Source organism: Epinephelus moara, chromosome 13 (genome assembly GCF_006386435.1).
Source record: "Epinephelus moara isolate mb chromosome 13, YSFRI_EMoa_1.0, whole genome shotgun sequence".
NCBI classification, from domain to species: domain Eukaryota; kingdom Metazoa; phylum Chordata; class Actinopteri; order Perciformes; family Serranidae; genus Epinephelus; species Epinephelus moara.
Window position 1 is genome coordinate 8,745,995 of NC_065518.1, and position 22,369 is coordinate 8,768,363.

Consider the following 22,369-nt stretch of genomic DNA (forward strand, 5'->3'; position numbering starts at 1 on the left):
TTGTGAGTAACTGTTTAACAGATGGTCATTTCGAGGGTGAAGTATGCCTTTAAGATGTGAGGTCAGTATCTGTTTCGAGAGTGAAAATACTATTAATCAACAATAATATAATCAAGTTAGCTTTTGTTTGTCCATTAGGAAACACTAACAGTATGAATCAAATGGTCGTCATTGGGGAATCGGTGGTAATACATTCTTAAACTGGCACACTTCCAGTAAAGCAAATAGTCTCCATGACATCTACAACTTTTCTCCTGCAATGATGCACACTCAGTCAGAGTCTGTAATTACAGCACACAGTAAGAAACCCTTGGTGACTGACACCAGTCTCAAGTGATCCACGATCAGCTCTTTAGTATGGCATGGTGGTATGTAAGAAACATAAAATAACACGGGGCACAGGGCATCTATAACAAGAACGGGTGTTAAGAATAAACCGCCAATATGTTTGGACTGCGGGGAGAATTCCAGAGTACATTCCCCATATGCGGGGGTGGCAGAGGAGGTCAAATGGGAAGGCCTATTTGTGTCCCATCCAAACAGAGACCCATAACCTCAAAGAGACATAGAAACAGGGAGTTCGTTCTACTTAAGTGAACTGACTTTTCATGGGGGTGTATTTCTGATCCGGAGTTGGAAGGTAGAAAGGGGTAGGAAACCCTCAACTCTGTGCTATCTGTCAGTGTGTTTAATCACAAGGTGATGAGAGCAGGGAGGCTTTTGATGTCAGCTAGACAACAGGGGGCCTTTCTTTGCAGTACTAGGGTTCAGGAATGTGCCTGGACTTGGGAGTGGGACTACAAATACACACACTGCATGTAGGAAACCATGGCAGAGACCTCCTGCCATCGACTTACTGCTGAAGGTTTAAGTCAAACACAGTGCTGTTTGCACAGCAGAGAGCGCTCACTGTGACCGTGACTTACAATACAGCTGTAAAACATTACACCTAAATCAAAGTGCAAGTTACACACACATGCATTGAGTGGTTTATCTTTATGGTCGCTCCCTCCCTCCCTGTAGGAATCTGTATTATGAAACGACTCTGTTTACACCAGAGATGTTGTCATGCTTTTACTTGAAGCCACTGAAAGGATTTACCAGATTTCATGAGATAAAGCTCTGATGCCAGGTTGCATCTCTTATCTCTGATTACTATGCCGGTCCAGTCGGCGTCTGCCTCCAACCTTCATTCACTTTGTTTGCAGACACTCAAACTGAGACATATTTTGTGTCTCTTCCCTCTTGTGCTTTGTGACGGGATCTCTCCTTCGATCTGATAGTGGTGATCAATTTAACGATTGTAGACGTGGTCACCACAGTGCAGAGGACGTTAAACTCAAACAGCAATTCAGATTTGAGCACATTCCTGAGTGAAACCAAAGGCTACACCGGAAGTGCAGTAGTAGTAGAAGGGTTGGGTCAAGAAGCGCTGTGGTGTTTATGTTTGTTCAAGGTCAGTTCAGGCTCTGAAAGCTGTTGATTGAATAAACAAAATTAAATTAAACTCCCTGTACTTAAGCATGAAGACACCAGGGAACGGAGGGGTCAAGGCAGAGGGTGAAGGAAAGAAGCCAATGAGAAATGAGTAGTATTGAGCTCAAGTCCTATAAAGCCCCGTTTCCACCATACACTTTCAGTATGGTACCTTTGGAACCAACAGTAACCCTTCAGACATGGTACCTAGACCCTAGTGTTTCCACCACAAACAGTACTCTTCAATATGGGCGGGGTTGTTGTCACTCACTGCTCCGTCCGGCACTCACTGTATTTCCTCCTTTATCAGCCTGCACCTCGTTTATCGTCCACAGAACGAGGCTGCAATGAGAGTCTCTCTCCATGGGATATTTAAAAATAGTGTGTTTGTGCATTTAGTCCTTCTCAGGCAAGCTCAGGGGTTTAGTGTTGCTGGAGCCCACAGAAACTACGCTCCACGACCCTTTTTTTTTCTTCAAGTGAGGATTAGAATATATGTGGTTCACATAATCCGGATCCAAAAAACATCCTTTCATTTTATAGTTACAGTTTACTAATAAAACTCTCCACAGTATGAACAGTGGTTACATGAGCCTCAAAACCAGCCACAACTCAGCCCTGAGCAGAGTGACCGTCCTCTATTGACCAATCAGACTGCAGTGTTCACAGCTCCACCTTTTAGTACCAGATCTGTGTGCTAGGTACCCCAACAGAGGGGGGACCAGAAATGGGGACAGTACGGAACGGTTCCATTGGTACCATCCACAACTTTTTATAGCGGAAATGGGAAAAAATGTGAACCAAACCGTACTGTTCCGTGGAAACGAGGCTTAAGTGTTGTAGTGTTTATGTTTGTTCAGAGTGAGTTCAGGCTCTGAAAAGTGTTGACTGCATAAACAAAATTAAATTAAACTCTGCATTTTTAAATGTGCAGGGTCAAGATGCAGATCCTCACTGTACTGGAGCATGAACGGAGGGGTGTAGGCGAAAGGTGAAGGAAAGAAGCCAATGAGAAGTGAGTGGTATGGAGCTCAAGTCCTGTAAGATGGGTGTGGGGTTTCATACATATCTCAGAAGTTGTTTGCACAGCTCCTCCTGTGGGTGAGGTGATGAGTAATGGGTCGTTAAAGGAAGATGGTAAAAACACTAAAGTCCATCACAATCCATATTTCTTTTTACACCACACTTATCTGGCTTGCTCGGATTCAAATCACAGTCTCCCCCGTGTCACCGTTCCCTGAAGGTGACAGTCAGGTCAGTGTACGTTGACAGGTTTGAGTGAGCTGTCAGAGAGCTGTGTGTTTGTCTTGGTCTCGAGACAACCGGTGTTCAGCAAGCTAATCTAGGCTGTTTGTTTGGAGATTACGGTCACATGTGCTACCTGGACTGCTGTTTGTGCTCCACTGGACCATAACCTGTCGCCAACCTGGTGTATAAACAGACCTGTGGTTTGGATGAATAGTCACACCGCACCATATGACTGCTGTTCATAGTGTTATGTTATAAAGCAAGAGCTTTAAGTTTGGAAATGGAGTGAAATTTTGTGATATACGTAATTTCTGTGAATGCTGCTGAGTGATTGTTGTTTCATAGTCATGGCAGTGCTCCCTTTTGGCTGTTGAGGTACCTGTTGTTTGACATTAAAGGGACAGTTCACCACAGAATCAAAAATACATACCATACCATAGAGATGTCTGCTTTCTCTCCAATACAATGGAACTAGATGGCACTCAGCTTGTGGTGCTCAAAGCGCCAAAAAAATACATTCGAAAAACTCAACAGCAATGTCTCTTTCCAGAAATCATGACCTGCTTACTCGGAATGATTTAAGGACTTTGTTGTAAGCAGTTTTATGTAAGAACTAGTTTCTTTCTACCAGGGATGTCAACAGTTAAACGTAAATTGGTTAACTGCTGAGGATATTTTTGACTGGTTACACATGTTGGTCTATAGGTTAATTTGCTGCTATCCAGTTAACTGCACCGCGCACCACCGGGGTCCGGTGGGAGCTAATGCCGTCCCGACTCAACATTGTTGCTGTGGAAACATTGTGCCCACTCGTTGATCTCCCCCCAGGTCGCTCCGGTGAGTAAGCGGCTCAAGTGTTCCAAACCCCCTTAGCATTGTTAACTATATTAGCACTGTTAACTTGGTTAGCACTCTTAGCAGTATCACCAGGATGAGAATCTGCAAAACCTGGGATGGCGAAGGAATGGCTTGCCTTACTCTGCCTCTGATTGGCTTAGCCTCGTGTTCTTACACTAGCCCAGCCAATCCCACTCCTCTGGCCAACCAAGAGCCAACCAATCCTTCCAATGAAGGCAATGAGTACTAGCCAGTCATAGGTAGAGTGAGGCGGTTCATTCCTTCGCAATCCTAGGTTTCGCAAATTTGCCATCGCACAGCATTGCTGCGGAAACATGGCTAGTCGCTAGCTAACTCCCACGCAACGTGGGTGGTGTGTAGTGCAGAGTAGCCATAGCTAGCCAACCAGTGGAGACCGGAGGGTGGGCAGTGGGCACTATGTTTCTGCTTGTTAATGCGGCCAACAGACCACAAAATAAAAAGCAAGATCTATCCACCTCTAAATGGATAGTGCTTAGAAATGTGTCTCTAAGACTTAAAGGAAAGGCCTCTTGTATTTTGTATTTCGCATTGCCCTTTATTTTTTTCGTAAAAATCAACGGGGTAGCTACCTACTAATGTTGATTGGGCTATCTAAAACAAAATGAGCAGAAACTGACATCCCTACTTTATACCAGACTACACCCACCAACCGTATCATTATGTAGAAGGAAGCGTGCATCTACTCACGAATGAGAGGCTCATGTTTGTGACAGCGCAAGATGTCAAGACTAATGGCGTCCTCCTTGGCTGAGCTGTAACATTAGCTAGCTCAGTGGTGCTAGGTGAGCTAGCAGTAGATGCATGCTTCCTGATGCACAGTGACACCATTGGCAGGTGTAGTTTGGTAGAACGAAAATATTTCCTACATGAAACTGCTCACAAGGTCTGTGGATTATCTTGAGTGACTCGGTCATGACTTCTGGAAAGAGACATTGCTGTTGAGTTTTTCAAATTAATTCTTTTGGCACCACAAGCCGAGTACCATCTAGTTCCATTATAATCAAAAGAATGCAGACAGCTCTTTGTCCGATATCTCCAACACTCGGCAACTCACACCCAAAACAATCTAGACTGATGAATAGTACTACAGGTAGGATTCATTCATTTGATTTTGGGGTGAACTGTCCTGTAAGAGATTTACAGTAGGTGTCTAGGTGATATGTAGTTATTAGTTTCCAGCATTTTTCAAGAATAACAGTTCGTAGTATATGCAGTAAATGTACCTTGTAACATATCTGTTGTTAGAGGCAAAATTAAAGCATTCGGAGACATTTAGCAGTGCCTGATTGATCGTCATGGCAGTTGAATTTTCAAGGAAATAACAAGATTTTATGTTTTTTTTTCTTTTTATACAACTTGTGAATACATTACAGGTACTCAAAATTAAGATAATCCATTTCTATTATCATATTTTGACATCAGTGCCTTTAAAGTTAAGTCATTTTGTTTTAGTTCAGATCACCCACACCACCCTCAAACCACTCTAAAACCATTAAAACAGTCATAGTTAATTGTACTGGTCCCCCAAGGGCTTTCTCTTCTAAGACTTAGGTGTAGCCCACCAGACGGGGCATGCTGGGAAAGCTCTTGCGCATGCTCATGCACTTCTCCTGGTCCAGGAAGAGTGAGTTGGCCTTGATGGACAAGTCATGCTCTAGGGTCACTTTGGTCTTGACGAGAGTCTGCAGGGTGTTCTCAGCCTCCATTAGCCTCTCCCGGAGCCTCTGAATGGTGTCCTCGATCTCTCTCACCTCACTCACAAGTCTAGACAAGGAAAGAGGAGGAGAAAAAAGTGATGGCAACCTTTTCAGAAACATAACTGAGTAACATTTGGAGCTACAGACTGTGAAATAATTTGTTGATACAATAGTGTTGTAGTTTTGTGGTAATTGTTGAGATTGCAACATCGCAACATCCTGATTTGCATGCCATGCCAGAGGTATAGTACCTGTGGTGAGGGTTGTCCCTGCAGAGCTCTACGTTGGGCCTGCGGGTCCTCTCCTCCAGCCTGGTTTGGGCCACTTTCAGCGGGCACTCCTTGTCTCTGATGGCCTTCTTCAGAGATTCAATCAGCATCTCCGTCTGGAAGATCTCCTGCAGAGTCTGGGTGATGAGACGAGACATGAAAAACAATTTGTACACGGGAGCAACAGCTGAGCGTCTCATTCATGAAGATAGTGGGTCAGCTGGTGTAGAGGGTGTTAATTAGGGTGGAAGAGGAACTATTGACAAGAGTGGGAAAAAGATGAGAATCTCAGTGATTGATGCAGAGAACAAGTAAACAGTGCAAGCTTTGAATCAGCTGAGCACGGTGCTACACAGTGGCCTGCTCTGTCCAAACCCATTTGATGTAATTTAATTCCAGTGAATCACTACTCCTCTCAGCCGACAGTGACTGAGGTTTATTATGGACTGTTTGCCTCACATCACAGCTGCTGTCAGTGTTCAAACCCATCCAACAGCTGATGTAGATTCAAAGTGTAACCCCCAGCAATTAACCCCGGGACAATGGGATCCAGGGTAGAATATGGCTCAGTGAAAGGGACATTTATTACCATTCCTCTCAGGAATGTTTTACAGTAAACATGCACATAATCCACTACGATCCATGTCACAGACAATAAAGAGTTATTTTATCTTACATTCCACATTCTGGGCACAATTTTATAGCGCAGGTACTGTTTAGAGACAACACATGATCTCTTCCTAATAAGTAGCAAATTCAGTTACCCACTAATGGAGGAGAGTGAATGGATTTTTTCTTAACGTAGAGCCATGTGATGTGATTGACTCTTTAGAGCCACTTTTTCATAATCCAGGCTGTTTTATTTTTAATCTTTAAGCAGTAAAACATCGGATGAAGGCAGAACTCTAAAAAAAAAAAAAAAATTCATCATGATCATGATTCATCGTGTCACCAAGATAGAAGTTTTTCTTACACATACATTACTGGAAAAGTGCAGATCTGGCCACTCTAGACAATGTACCTGACACAACTGTGCCCGGTGGAATTGTCCATCCTGGCTCCCTTATTACTAGCATTTAGTAATGGTTCATAAATTAATTTTTCAATCCATCCTGACCCACAGCAAGAGGTTTCCTGGTTCGAACCCGTGGTGGGGAGCCCTTCTGTGCAGGGTTTGCATGTTCTCCCTGTGTCAGTGTGGGTTTTCTCCAGGTACTCCAGCTTCCTCCCACAGTCCAAAAACATGCAGGTTAATTGGTGACTCTAAATTGTCCGTAGGTGTGAATGTGAGTGTGAATGGTTGTCTGTCTCTATGTGTCAGCCCTGTGATAGTCTGGTGATCTGTCCAGGGTGTACACCCTGACACCCAATGTCAGCTTGGATAGGCTCCAGCCCTCCTGCGACCTCTAACAGGATAAGCAGTTACAGAGAATCAGTAAATGATTCCATCCTAGTCAAGGTGGTGGCGAAGATAACAAAAACAGGGACTAATTCATCAGGTAATTTGCCTAACTTTAGTGGATCATAACATATCCTGTATGGCATTAAACTGCAGATGTTCTAGTTTAAAATGAGACCAAACTTTTCTATTTTAAGCCATGACGAAAGGCCAAAATGTGGCCTGCAACAGACTAGGTAAGGTAACTTTTGTCGGTCACTTGTGGCCCAGGTTAAGAGGAGTGAGGAGTCAGTGGTCAATGACGATATGAAACGGCCAAAAAAACAGGTGTTTCAACAACTATAAATCACAGTAACCACAAGAGGTCCTTTAACATGCAAAATATTAGGCTGATTGGTCCAGTAGTTTGCGAGATTAGCTGTGGACGGTGAGATACACATGCACACACACACACAACCAAACAACTTACGCCTGGTGAACAAAACAAGACTATATTGTCTTTGATGAAATGAGACAACGTAGAAAAGGTAATGACCTTAGCCAGGTGTGTCTGCAGGCTGTTCTTAGCATCAGCGGTTTCTGATATGCGGTTGGTGAAGGCTACGTTGGCGTTGTTGAACTGGTTCCACATTTCGCTGGACGTGGTGTTGAGCAGGATCTCTATTTCGTCCCTCAGCTTGTGGGAGGCAGCTCGTTCGCTCTGGGAGTGCAGGATGTTGTCGTCCGTGAACTTAGACCACGTGTCCGGCAGGGAGAGTCTGACAGGGAAAAAGGAGGACAGGTTTTTTGAAGTCAGTATTTTCCCTGCCTTTTAACATGCTATATATGGAGAAGAATTGGGCGAAATGTTGGCAGCATAGCTATAGGGAGGGCAATATCGGTCTGTCGGTTGGTGTCCCACTTTGGTCCTGATTAAAACATCTCAAAAACTTGTGGATATTTTGATGTTTGTTTAGTAATTTCTCATCTTTGTGCAGGATGTTTTTTTCTGAACACTTATGGAGGCATGTCATCTTCAAAATGGCCTCTGATCCATTGCTGTCACTCACCTGTATTCACTTATCATTCACGATTGAATGACACCCTCTACCAAGTTTATAAAACGTTTGCTTGACTCCTGTCCACCATTTTGCACCCTGATGAAGACCTTAGGGTCGAAACCGGTCGGTGTTTTAATGTATGCAGCCATGTTTTTTGAAGTGCATTTTTTCTTAAGTAGGCCTACACCCTCATCGGCGTAGACTCGTTATGTTTAAATCCAGTTTGAGAACAAAGCAGGGCAGCAGCCAGTTTGACTTTCAAAGACTGTCAAAGGCTTTCCTGTGATTGACAATTCAACAGAACAGCCCTGTTCGGTATTCCAAGCTGCTTTAAACAAACATGAGAAATTGCTAGCAGCTGTTTGACATGATGTAACGTAGCAGTTAATATTTGATCACATAAAACTGCACTCACGAGGGGTCTAGTCTCTCAATCCCTCTGTAGTAGCCGATGCCGTCTGATGTGTTCCTCAGATGGTGACACCTGTCATCTATCCTCTGAGCCGTCACTTTGTCACTCATGTCTCTTTCCAACTCATGCTGGGCCGCTCGGTTTGACCTGAGGTACCCCACAGAGCAGTGCAGGAACAAAATGATAGATCAAACGCCTGTCAGACTGCACAGAGTGAAATGATCATCAATTAGAGTCCTGCATTTAGTAATGTTTCATAAATTGATTTTTCAGACTCACGCCAGCTGAGCGATGGCTCTGTCCAGATGTCGTCTCATCCTTTCCTGACATGACTTGATGACTTCCACTTCCTTGTTGCAATGCAGGTAAAGAAAAAATATGCTTATTTCTTTTTCAAGGTTGCTGTCAGACGTCACACAGGCTCACACTCCTGCTCTAAAGGGGAACTACACCTGTTTTGAAAATGTATACGTTATTCCTGTGGTCTAAGACAGTCTGACAATATTAGTCGACAAACAGCTCTCCCAAATCTCCAAACTAGAGTGATAAAACTCAAATTCCTGATGTCATAGAGCATAAAGTCAAGAGCTACTCTATAAACAATGAATGGTGAAAGATGTTCTAGAGCAGTGGTCATGACATACAGCAAAGGGCTGCAGGCTGGAAATGAACCCAGGGTTGCTGCAACAAGGACAATGCCTTTGCACATCGGTTGCGTGCTGAGCTACTGGGCGCCCGGCTGACACCCGTTTAAGTAGACTAGCTCCTTTCAGTATTAACATTAGGTGAGTAGCTACATAGTGTGTGCAAGAAAGAGAGACAGTCGATGCACTCAGAGCATCAGAGCAGAGAAGGAATTAGCAGTTAAGTTGTAAAGTGGTTTGATATTTCCTGTCGCTCCCATCTCCCATTGCCGGTTTGTTTTTGTAAACATGACAGGTGCTTGTGCAAATGGACAGCAGTAATCAGTTACCAGGCCACTAGTATTTTTCATGTTCAAAGGGAATATGAATAACCTGATTTCTCTGTGCTCATGTAAACACCATATCCCAAATATGATCGTGTTCTGTTGTCATGTTCATGTCCATGTAAATGCACTCATTGTCAGTGGAGCAGCTCCAGACTTTATACATGAAGACGTCACAAGTTTGAGACTTCCCTCTTTGGTTTCTGGCTTTGAGAGAGAGTAGGTCATGTCCACGAATGTTGATTGAGCTTACCTAGGTCATGGAAATAACATATTGGAATTCTCAGTTTAGTAGGTGTTACCTTTATGAGGTCTTTCTCTACGTCATCATGAACCAGATCGATGGACATCCGCTTCTCTCTGTGGTACAAACACTCTTGAGACACCTATTGACAAAGTGATCGTGACTAAAACAAGCTGAGATGATTGAGTACAATTAACAGTCATTCAATATGCAGCAATTTCTTCATGGTGACATTTGAATAGGTGATCAGGTATGTTATATAAGCACATTATATGTCCCTGTATGCATGTATAGTGCAGCGTATCAGCTGCATTCTCCAGTTTCAGCTACTGGGAGAAGTCTCTAAGAACGCCACATGATCTTAGCCTAGCGAGGTGTCTGTGTCATAAGATCTCCAGCCAGATCGAGTTGACTCACTCTGGCTGAGACAAATGACCAGTAGCTTTCTGTACCAGGGCACTGAGGTGACCTAATTAAGAGTTTGATCCTGCAAATTTAAAGCACTGCTGCATTTTAAAGTGTCGTGAAGGACCAGACACTGATGCTGTTGCTACAACTAAACAAGGAACGTTAGTCAAAACTGTTTTGCCACAGATACTGTGACACACCCTGAGACATGATATGCATGAATGTTAATGAGAGTGCACTTAACAAAGGCCTGACCCAGTGTTAAGATTTCAAGGCAGTACAGATTGTCCTCTTAGAGGTGTAAAATGTTCCAATAACAACGCAAAAATTCTGATATGACTTACCAGAGCAACAGTTCAAGGTAACACACATTCATTTATTCCTTCCACCCTCACCTGTAGAGGCCCCTCAGTCTCTGCCAAGGCTCTCTCCAGCCTCCTCTTAACCTCAGTGAGTGCTGCTATCTCTGTCACCATGTTGTCAATCTCATGGCTCAGCTCAGACCTCCAGAAGATGACATCACTGAGCCGCTCGCCAATATTCTTGCTGGTATTCTCCTGGGTCCGTCTGGTCAGCTGCTCCTTCTCCTGCATCAGCCTGATGGTGTCTTTTCTCAGCCTCTCGGCGCTCTTCCGAGACGACTCGGACTCCCTGTAGTTGCTTATGTTGGACTTGTACCAATCGTCGGGAGTGTAGCGGGTGGACAGCGCCGTCCTGTTGGAGGGGTAGAACATGGTCTTGGCTCGAACCAGATCTGAATTCTCTCGCTGCATGGAAGAGGGAGTTGGGATAGAGCTGCTGTTCTTGTAATAGCTGTTGGTCCTCCACAGGTTGGCACTGGGATTCATGGCCAGGGCGGGCTGGGTGTTGCGATAGCTGGATGCCATGGTGGAGATGGCAGGGAGGAAGTGGCTGGTTTTTGGCCGAGCATATGTGGCTGTTAGAGTGGATCCAATCAGCTCCATTTCTGACTCCCCTCGGGTGCCCCTGAAGTCAAGTGCATAAAGTAGCTTTTCACAACAGGAATTTACAGATCAGCTTCAATTTGCAGGCTTTTGAATTGTCATTTAAAGATTCAGTGTGTAGTATTTAGGGTGATATATTAGCAGAAACGGAGTACAATATAATAAATGCTTTTTTCTTGTTTTTCTTCTCCAGTGTATAATCACCTGAAAATAAGAATCATGTTTTCATTACCTTAGAATGAGCAGTTTATATCTACATAGGGAGCGGGGCCTTGTCTACAGAGATCACCATGCTGCACCGCCATGTTTCTACAGTAGCCCAAAGCAGAAAAACCAAACACTGGCTCTAGATAGTGACGTTGGCGTTATTTCGCAATTGAGCATCAGCCACTGTAGTTAGCAGCCTCTCCGCAACAAGCAGCATAACGTGGAACCGCTATATTTTAATTATTGAGTTTGTTTGTGTCAGAGAGGAAGAGACCTCTGCAGATAATTCGGCTAACTGTTGCAACCTCTTGAAGGTCTGGGGCCGGTTGCACAAAGCACCTTACGTTAAGATTTCCCTTAAAGTCCTAATTAAGGTTTCCTTGAGATAAAATCAGTCGTACAAAACACCCTTAAATCTTTCCTTAAAATGTTTACTTAATGATTTACGTTTTTCTCATTATCTTGGTCTTGCACTTAAGTACCTAAGGTGTTTTGTTCAACCAGCCCCTGGATCTTAAGTTATCAGAGAAAAAAGGTGAGCACACATTAGCACATGCTGGGCAAACGGCCTGTCTGCAGGGAGCCGAACATCATTGGAAAAACACAAATTTGTAACCTGAAACCGCTTTATTCTGTGTTTTTACCATCTTCAATTGCTGGGTCTGTTTGTTTTGGAGAGGAAGAGACCATTGCAGATAATTCGGCTCCCAGTTAAAACCTCCTCAACATTTTGATCTTAAGTTATCAGAGAAAAAAGGTGAGCACAGATTAGCAGGTTCTGGGCCAGCAGCAGAAAAGCATCTGAAAAACACTGATTTGTAACATAAGACCGCTTTATTCAGTGTTTTTACCAGTTTTAATTACTAGGTCCATTTGTTTGGGAGAGGAAGAAACCTCTGCGGATAATTCGGCTTCCTGTAAAACCCCCCTGAACAGTGAACACTGAAGGAATTCTAACTGAGAGAAGTTTCAGCTGGTTACAATCTGCAATCACCACCGCTAGACACCACTAAGTCCTCACACACTGCCTCTTTAAATGCAGATTTATTATTCATCTGTTATAGATCGGAGACATTTAAATAAATGGATCAGACATCAAATACAGTATAAAAACTCTAAATGCATAGGTTAATGAATTCTGTTGTATTATCAGTTAATAAAAGAAACAAAAATAAAATGACAAAAGCTTCAAAGATAAATGTCTTACCCAGATGAACAAAGGGATACTCTGAGTCCCAGCGCAGGCAGACTCCCTCTCAGCTCTGCTTACCTGGAAATGAGCTCAAGAACGCACTAAAGGTAAACTGTCATGCATAATAGATAGACAAGTTTGCGAGTCATTCATTCAGCCAGCCAATGGTGGTGCACAGTCCTGGGCTGCAGGAGCTGGCCTGTCCAAGATTTCTGTTGTCACAGAGGCAGTTGCCATAGGTTACTGAAACACTCTGCCTGGGATTCTCAGATTCATGGTGAGCAGGTGGCTTTTACTTTGTATGGTGTAAATAAACTGAAAGAAAAATGTCACCAGGGTGAAGCAAAGATTTGTATGTTTGTAATTTTTCTTTTCTTATTGGGAGTGCTTAGTGGCTGCAACTCCAAATAAGCCAACTCTGCGCCTTTCCCTCAGATGGACACATCATATAACTTCACCTCAGTGAGTTTGAGACTTGCCGCAAGTTTGTTTGTTTCTATAGAAGTTTATGCGGAAGGTAGCCCACTACAATGGATACAGTAGTTACTGTAGTTACACATAAAAATGGCCACTGTTCAGACCATCCTGCTATGTTGATTTACATGGGAATGTCCATTGTACTATCATTCTATTTTTATGGGACACATCTGTTTAAGCACACATAATAAATCCTTGGTATTATAGCCCCCCTGCTGTGAATTTGTTGTTGTTCTTTATCTTTAATTAAAGGAACAGTGTGTAGGATTTAGTGGCATCTCATAGTGACGAGGGCGGACTGTAACCAGCTGAAACTTCTAGCATGTGCCAAGTATGAACTCCCGGTTAGGATTCCTTTAGTGTTTCTTGTTCAGGAGGTTTTTACCAGGAGCCGAATTATACACAGAGGTCTCTTCCTCTCCAAAACAAACAGACCAGGTTATTAGAACCAGTAAAAACACTGAATTTAACAGTTTTACGTTACAAATCAGTGTTTTTCCAATGTTGTTTGGCTCATTGAAGACAAGCTGCTGGCCTAGCACCTGCTAATGTGTGCTCACCTTTCTTCTCTGATAACTCAAGATCCAGACGCTCAGTTGGTTTATACAAGGAGCCGAGTTTTCCACAGAGGTCTCTTCCTCTTGAAAACAAATGAGCTCTGTGATTTAAACCGGTAAAAAACACTGATTAAAGCAGTTTCACTTAAAAATCAGGGTTTTTACAACAGCGTTCAGCTTGTGGCGGAGTGGCCATGAGTTGCAGTGGCCGATACAAAAGCGCAAATGATCATATCTAGAGCCAGTGTTTGGTTTGTCCATTTTGGGCTACTGTAGAAACATGGCGGTACCACATGGAGAACTCTTTGGACAAGAATCTGCTGTCTATGTAGATCTATACAACTCATTCTAAGGTAACAAAAACACAACGGATTTTATTTTCAACTCTGTGTCCTCATATGAGGACATCATGTTTTGGGTTTACTTGACCTTATACTTCATTCTACTTAACTTAGACCTGTTGTCCTCGTTCTTGGACACTTTTTGTGCCATCTAGTGGCAGTAGGAGCACAATACACTACACCGACACAAAAGTGGACAAAACCTGATGACGTAATGGTTGAAACTTGTTTATTTATGAGTAATAATGTTTGTAGTTTGATATGGCAACACATTGGATCAATTTTAGCAACAGTGACAAGTCAAGACACTGTTAATTAAGAAGTACTCATTTGAGGACACTGGAATTTTATTATTGTCTTTAAAGACATTGGGACTTTGTTATCGTTGACAGTGTTTAGTTTTATATACTATGGGGTCCCACTGATCCCAAATAGCTAGGAGAAATTAAAAATGCATACCAAACAAAAGTTCAGGTCTCAGGAGGATATTCCTTCAAATATCAAACAATAGCAAGCACATTCTCTTTCTGACATTATAAAATAACATTTTAGTCACCTCCCGTCATCTTTCTCCTTTGAAGGTGAGCAATCTGAGCTTTGTCTTCAAAGCAGAGGAGTTCAGTTGGTCGCCAGGCAGCATCAGATAGCTCACCGTCACCCTGAGAAGCGAGCTGTCTGTATGGATTACAGTCATCTGTTAAATGATTCATGCCACAGGAAGAGACCACACAAACCCCTGTAGCACAGAATAATAATCTGTGTTGTGTTACCTACCAGTGGAAGTGAGGATCATTTACACTAATCTGTTCTGAAGGGGTAAGGCTGGACAGATGATAGCCTGGTTTCCACCACAGCGACAGGCAGAGCTGTAGGCAGGAGTTACTCAGCTGCTCTGTCTGTATCACAGAATTATGACCAAACAAAATAAACACATATTAGTGCTTTTGTTTTTTGTCAACACATATTAGATTCTTTAAGCAATTTCCTGCTGACATTTTAACCAATATCATTTTATCTATAGCAGGGGTGTCACGATAAACTGGTATTGATGATAACCGTGATATTTAAAAATGAAATAGTTATATCATGTTGATAATACACAAGGGATGATACTGTTTAAGCCATTAATAGCTTATGCTCTCTTGAAACCCACCAGACTCCATTGACAAAAACAATAATTTTACCTCGCCAAACACAGGAGCTGCTGGTCCACCACTTCCTCGATCAGTTAGTTTGTTTGTGTTATTGTGTGACTTTGGCTTTTAAAGTCAATTCGAATTCGCCAAAGTCACACAATGATGCAAGCAAACTAACTGATCGAGGCAGCAGTAGAACAACAACTCCTGTGTTCAGCAAGCTCAAGTTACTGTTTTTGCCAGTGGAGTCTGGTGGCTTTGAAGAGAGCATAGATGGGTAACTGAAGCTGTTAACGGCGTCCCCATTGGGAAATTTTGTCAGCAGCAAGATGAAGCAGTGAAAATATTCTCAATATAGTGCAGCTTAAACTGATTTGAATTTTTGGTTGACTTTTTTTAAGTGGCTAGAATACGTTTTGCTGCTACTCCCATTGCTTACCGTAAAACTTCAGTTAGTAGTTAGAGCTGTTATTTGCTTAAATCACTGAACTCCACAGGCTTATATTAGGAACAGGCCTCCATATGGGACAGGCCTTTAAATCCTTTTACTCACTAATTGAGACTTGATTTTTGACTGAAGTTGTACCCATTAAAAATTGCCATCTGTACATTGCTTTGCCTCTGCATTGGTACCTGTGCCTGGTTCTCCAAACTAGGAGCGTGCTGACTGACGGACATCTACTGTGTGTAATACAGTGACTAAGGATATGTGCCTCATCCAACCCCAATTCAAAAGATCGTAACTATCCCTTTAATCTGTAGTAAGCCAAGACTGGATCGATATGAGCATCCTGTCAATTGATATCAGTCTGGCTCCACTTGTTACTGCATACCATGTGATCTCATGCTCACTAATGATGGCTACATGATTGGCTTGAAGGGTTGTGTGTCTTAAACTGAAACCTCCTCTGTGTCCAGTATTTAAAAGGACCGGACTTCAAAGACGCCGCTCTGCGCACTGTTTTGCACCTCTGGTTCAGGCTACTATTGTCATAAATGTGGTGGTTTAGATTTAGAATGGAACGACATGGCATTGCTCCACCCCTGCGGCCTCAGCATCACTTAACATGGCTAGGCTGACGAAGGCCACCCCACACATGCCTCTGCCGCCCTGACCTCAGTCGCTATAAATACGCCCCCAAAAAGCATGAAAAGCCAGCCCTCGTATGAAATTCCTCCCCCTGGATAGCGCTGCGAGTGTCCTCTGGAAAAAGTGCTTCCCAGTCGATCTCCCCACTGGCCTCAGAACGAGAGGGAAATGTTAGAGGAGCCTATATATACACTCCTGTCTTGTGGCCCATGAGAGTATGTTGTGAATTACTGCATAGTGGAAATGTCTGAGGGAGCAAGCATGCTGTCCACTCCAGTTAGAGCCCAGTGACACTGAGCTGAAGGCTGTAATACCCATAGGAAAAAGAAAAAGCAATAAATTAGATGTTCTTAATTAAATGTTGGCCTGAAACGTCCCATATCTAAAACATTATTCCCTTTCCGTATGTGGTATTGTAGCCACTTAGCAGTTAAACTGTGTACTTTGGGGATGAAAAGTGACCCAAGCAGGAAAGGAAAAGTATCATGATTTCTGTAATTTATGTAATGCGGTTTGGCCGAGGTGTCTGGCCCTTGGATGTTTCTCAGACGTGCGGTGAATGCTCACATTTGGACAGAGTGGACAAAATAAATGATGCACAGTGCTCTCAGGTGACAGTACGTAGAGGCTTGGGTTTCATCGATCAGTAAATGAGAGACTTTGGGCTTTTCTCTTTCTGAGATTTGTATACCTTTATGTTCATATCCTTACTTTTGCAACATAAACACTGGAAGACACAAACTACCCCCGACATTTACATTTATGTCGCCAAAACCACATATCACTTTTAATCAGGTAGCAGTGCTCTCTCCAAATATGGCGATTGCCAATAACTGCAAACATAAAACAAGTAGTTCAGCCTTGTGACACCTGTAAACCTCTCAGTGTCAGGCTACAGGCATTGCAGAGACTGCCAAATATAAACACAAGCAGTTTGCACTCAGAAGCAACCAGGCAGCGTCCTGCAACCCATCCCAAAACAAACATCTGGTGTGTTAGCTGTAACATTAAAGACTGTAACATGACAACCTAGGAATTCCTGTACTTTCTCACTGATTCAGAAGAAGGGAACCTAACAAGCACCATCCTCCAGGGCTGAAAAATGGAGCAAAAGTGCCAAGAAACTGCGGTTTCTCCAATGGCTCCAAAAGCAAGTCAATCCTCATAGACTGCCATGTTAAAATACCCAACATTACAGCAGAAATGAACGTGTTTACAGCCTGGTACAAAGAACGGTTTGGTCTTAATCGCTTTTTTCTCCATTCATGACAACTATACAAGGAGGGTAATTTTCATACAACTCAGCTGTGTTAAAGTTATGCATAATTAAGGGTGTGGTCACTTTAGCCCTGTTTCCACCTAACACTTTCAGTATGGTACCTTTGGAACCAACAGTAACCCTTCAGACATGGTACCTAGACCCTAGAGTTTCCACCACAAACAGTACTCTTAAGCGGGGCGGGGTTGTTGTCACTCACTGCTCCGTCCAGCACTCACTGTATTTCCTCCTTTATCAGTCTGCACCTCGTTTATCGTCCACAGAACGAGGCTGCACGCCGACATTTTCAGAACAAAATAAAACAGGCTGCAGTGAGAGTCTCTCTCCATGGGATATTTAAAAATAGCAGGTTTGTGCGTTTAGTCCTTCTCAGGCAAGCTCAGGGGTTTAGTGTTGCTGGAGCCCACAGGAACGACACTCCGCAGCGCTTTTTTTTCTCCAAGTGAGGAATAGAGTATATGCAGTTTACATAATTAGGTCAAACCTAGAAAATCCACTCATTACTAAAAGTGTCTGTCATATAAAAACTAAAGTGATGGTCAAAGTTGTCACAGTGAAATTTAAGGTGTGTTGATGAATTCACGCCGTCAGCTCATGCAGAGTAACATCACCAGTAAACGTTTCACCTTGAAAGTCGCCAGCAGTCGACTTAGTGAATTATTTTTCTCAGACTCCAGCTGCTGTGAGAGGCAGCAAAACATCCTTTCATTTTATAGTTACAGTTTACTGATAAAACTCTCCACAGTATGAACAGTGGTTACATGAGCCTCAAAACCAGCCACAACTCAGCCCTGAGCAGAGTGACCATCCTCTATTGACCAATCAGACTGCAGTGTTCACAGCTCCACCTTTTAGTACCAGATCTGTGTGCTAGGTACCCCAACGATGGGGGACCAAAAATAGGGATGGTACGGAGCAATTCCATTGGTGCCATCCACAACTTTTCACAGTGGAAACAGAAAACTAAACCATACTGCTCGGTGGAAACAGAGCTATAGAGTGTAGGCATAGCCATGGGGACTGCCCACTGTTCCAACGGCCTAAAATTCTGAAGCCCAGTTAGCCAGAAGAACGTCCAATTGGACCGAAAGCCCATTTCTCTGACAACTTGTTATCCTGAAAACAAATGCCCATTGTTCAGAAGTCCTGTTTCTCCAAAAAATGCATACTCACTACAGTTAGGAAACCCAATCGGCAAAAAGAAATTCACATTGTACATTTCTTTAAACCATACATACATTACATTCATCAACAACGCTGTGGTGAATGTGTGGCACAAAAACCACTTGGTTATGGTTAGGAAAAGATCATGTCTTGGTTTTAAACACTCAAGTCTGGTGGCACAAAACTTGCCAGAAAAGCAGGGACGGGTTGGTGGAAAACACCGGGGTTAAGTGGTTCAAGCGCCACTGGGATAGTGAAACTAATTGCAGGGGGTGTGTATTTTCGGAGAAATTGGCGTTTGTGTTTTGGATAACATGCTGTTGGAGACAAGGCTTTCAGTCCAGAGGGACGTTCTTTAGACTCATGGGGCTTCAGAATTTCAGGCCATCAGAACAATGGCATTTCACCTTAGCCTTAGCTGTTGCTATCTTAGTGTGTTTTTTAGTTTATGAAAGTTAATTTTGATGTGTTGCACCTAAAAAAGTCTAGTATTTGGCTGAACTCATAAAAGGCCCTCTAGGGAGTTGGGTGTACTACTTTTCCAGTAAGTACATTTTATATTTTTAGCCTTTTTTATGTTAGTGAAAATTAGCATTAGCATTAGCACAGTTAACCATTACTATATATGTACCATGCTAACCAAGCTAGTAGCTAGTTTAGAGTCAGCTCTACCCTCTTGTCCAAATATGGTCGCTTCTGGCTCCAGAAATCCAAAATGGCAATGGACAAAATGCCAAACTTGAGTCTTCAAAATAGCAGCCCAACCGACGACCGCACGGTGGTTATGTCCATCATTTTATACAGTCCATGTGCCTTGACTAACACATCAACAAGTCTGTCATTACTTGCCATATAAAGCAACGCACACTGCTACACACACACACACACACACACACACACACTCTTCCCTAAGGCCTTGACACATCCTTCAACCTTTTCACCATTGACCTTCAGCTTATCAGGTGAGAATAGACAAGAAGTGGAGGTCAGACGTGTTCTCTAAACATTCACACCCACAGAAAACAAGTCCTCGTCAGTCCCCTCTCCGGCCCCTGGTGTTTTCACTTCTTCAACCCCCCACCCATCCACTTTCTGTGTCAACCTGCCACGCTTCCGGCTCAGTCTGGCTTCCTGCTCCAACCACAGCTTCCTCTTTTTAAAATCATTATACCCACTGTGCTGTGGTTGCTCTTCTAACTGCACAGTTCAGTAAACCAGACGGGCAGCTTTCTTTCCCTCTCTGCTCGTGAATACAGGCCATCGCAATGGCATCAGTTTCCTTTCATGAATTGTGGATGGAGCAGTCTGTGAGGAGGGCGGCCACACCTGGAGAGGAACACAGGGGAGGAGATCAACCATTAAATCTGATGGCAGTATTAGAGATCCCCCACTGAGGTAATAACGCATCCAGATGGGAAAATCACAGGAGCCTCCCGGGCTCATCACAGGTCGTCACCAGTCGTCTGAGACAGAGCTGGTGTGTGGTCTGACTGTTAACTCTTGGAGCCATGATCCACTTCAACTCATTATGCAGCAACCATTTACCTATGCGAGTCCTCCGGTTGTCACTGAGGCCTTCCTTTTCACCAGTGGTTCCAAGTAGGCATGGTGTTGAAAGAACTTGACCACGTGGGCTGATAAAATCTGACTTTTCCGAGCTATTCCTTGCAGGGGTGGAGCAAAAATTCAGCAAAATATGCAAAAACTGTAGAGACAAAAGGAAGACCCCTCTACTGGAACGCACTGCAACTTTATTTTCCACAACAACATTTGGATTGTTTTGGCCAGTTAAGCAGCACTCTCTAGTTCGCAAAGGGCTCTAATAGTAAATAGTCAGTATTAAATGTCTGCTATGTAGGATTAAACAAAAAAAACAAAACAATTTATAGACTCATACAAAGGTAGTTCCTCTGAATCATCAGTTATAAAACCACTAAAAATGTGTGGTGGTGTATGTTTCTGTTTTAGGGATAGATGGATGACGACAATAGAGAGTTACGAGTGCCATTTCCTTTTTTTGTAAACAGAACAGGAACAATGAAAATTGTCTCTGCATTGAAAAAAGTATCCATGAATTATGTAAATATTTTTCCAAACAACTCAAAGAGAAAGAAGGAAAGGTAGACAGATAGCATAATAAAAATCAAATAAAAGAACAGTAAATAATAAATTCAAAATAAATACATTAATTTTAAAAAATGTTGTGGAAAAAAATTATATAAATAAATAAAATTAAAATAAATGAAAATACATTTTAATTTTTTTTATTTCAGTGAAAGGATAAGGCCGGTGCTATTCTATATTTTTATGCCTCCACACCAACAACAGCCGTGGCCGGAGGCATTATTGTTTCAGGTTGTCTATCTGTCTGTCCATGTGTCCCATACTCCTGCACAAGTCTGACTTGTGCAGGAATTAGTGTATGAATTCTTGGCCATAAGTCAAGAATTCATACACTAAATATAACAAAATCTCACACAAATGTCAAGTAGAATAAAATGATGAAGTGATGACATTTTATATCCAAAAGGTCAAAGGCCAGCTTCACTGTGACATCATGATGTTCTGCAACATTACTTTTCTTGCCATTTCTGGCCTGTATCATAACCAGAACCCCCTCTATAGATCATATCTGTTCTCCAGCAGCTTCACTGGCTTCCTGTTAGATATCACATCGATTTCAAGATTCTGCTTCTCACCTTTAAGGCTAGTCTCGCGTGACCAGCCTCCCTTACTTCGGAATGGGAGTATGGGGACATTCGTCTTTTGTTTTGTAATAGAAATGGGCCAGGGCATCCAGACCACCTGACAGCGTTGCCATAGGTACGGCACATGTGTTACATGTAACAGAGACGTACCAGAAACACAGAGAGCAGGTTACCGGTGCGTAGTACTGTGATGTAGATTCGTAATGTAGTCAGTCATGGCTCAGGCTGCTACACCGAAGAAACGTGTGGATATTTGTCGGGTTTGTTCGGATTCTGGGAACAGCAGTTCCGGTGTAGGCGGGTGTAAGGCAAAGCTAATCAGCCGTTGGTCGAGGAAGTACGGAAGTACACGGATTTGGATCCAATCACATCACTGCTGCTGGGAGCCAGCGCTAGTTCTGCTACAACTTTCCTATGGGAATGTCCACAGACGACAGAGTCAGCTAGCGTGCTGACGTCATTGACGTCTGTGTAAGAGACTACTTTAAGGCCCGTCATAATCAAGCCCCTTGATACCTGTCTGAACTCCTTCATATCTACACATCCTCCCGTACTCTTAGATCCTCTTCTGCACTCCAGCTCACATCACCATCTGCCCGCTTGACCACCATGGGTTCTAGAGCCTTCAGCCGTTCTGCCCCTCCGCCTCTGAAACTCTCTCCCCCACGACACAGGCAATATTGACTCCCTTTCCACTTTCAAATCCCGTCTGAAAACGCACCTTTTCAAGCTGGCTTATTCAGTCTGATATAATGGTGACACACACTTGCACTGACGATGACTTCATACCTAGTATTTATAATTGTGATTTTTGTCAAGTCATTTTATTAAGTTTTATTGTATATTACGGAATTGCCTGATTTTATGATCTATGGATACATTGCTGCCTGTTTTTTTAACTGTGTCTTGTAAAGTGTCCTTGAGTACTTTGACAGGCACCTATAAATAAAATGCATTATCATTATTACTACTCAACACTGTAACTCAGGAACAGATGAGAAGTAATTGGTCAGATACTGAATTGGTGACACTAATCTTGGGTGTCCACCTTGAAACTGTGCTGATTGTACAGATCCTCTGTGCTGCTGGGTTGAAGAGGAGTGTGGAGCATCCATGTTTTAGAATTTGTAGTTTCTTTGCAGGAGCATCCATATTTGAAATCTTGCCTACTGTCATTGTTACATATGAGTCTGGACAGACGTGAATGTAAACTG

General features: G+C 43.0%; 1 protein-coding gene and 1 long non-coding RNA gene across 3 annotated transcripts in view; one reads left to right on the forward strand and one right to left on the reverse strand.

The window, feature by feature from the left end:
* Positions 1 to 4,967: 4,967 nt before the first annotated feature.
* On the reverse strand, positions 4,968 to 14,644 carry tekt3 (tektin 3). Of its 2 annotated transcripts, XM_050059704.1 has the most exons (9): positions 14,553 to 14,644; positions 14,335 to 14,453; positions 10,435 to 11,026; positions 9,690 to 9,773; positions 8,700 to 8,770; positions 8,424 to 8,567; positions 7,504 to 7,726; positions 5,552 to 5,706; positions 4,968 to 5,367 (listed from the first exon to the last, which is right to left on the reverse strand). In XM_050059704.1, the coding sequence occupies exons 3-9, from the start codon at positions 11,002 to 11,004 to the stop codon at positions 5,151 to 5,153; spliced, it is 1,464 nt and encodes a 487-aa protein (XP_049915661.1). In that variant the 5' UTR covers positions 11,005 to 11,026; positions 14,335 to 14,453; positions 14,553 to 14,644; the 3' UTR covers positions 4,968 to 5,150. The 2 variants fall into 2 exon arrangements, with proteins under 2 accessions (XP_049915661.1, XP_049915660.1); XM_050059703.1 differs by lacking the exons at positions 14,335 to 14,453; positions 14,553 to 14,644 and adding an exon at positions 12,419 to 12,552.
* The window catches only part of LOC126399621 (uncharacterized), an 85,980-nt gene continuing 72,303 nt past the window's right edge, over positions 8,693 to 22,369 (forward strand). Inside the window, exon 1 of the long non-coding RNA XR_007570915.1 lies at positions 8,693 to 8,785. This is a non-coding gene — a long non-coding RNA (uncharacterized LOC126399621). The remainder of the gene's footprint in view (positions 8,786 to 22,369) is intronic.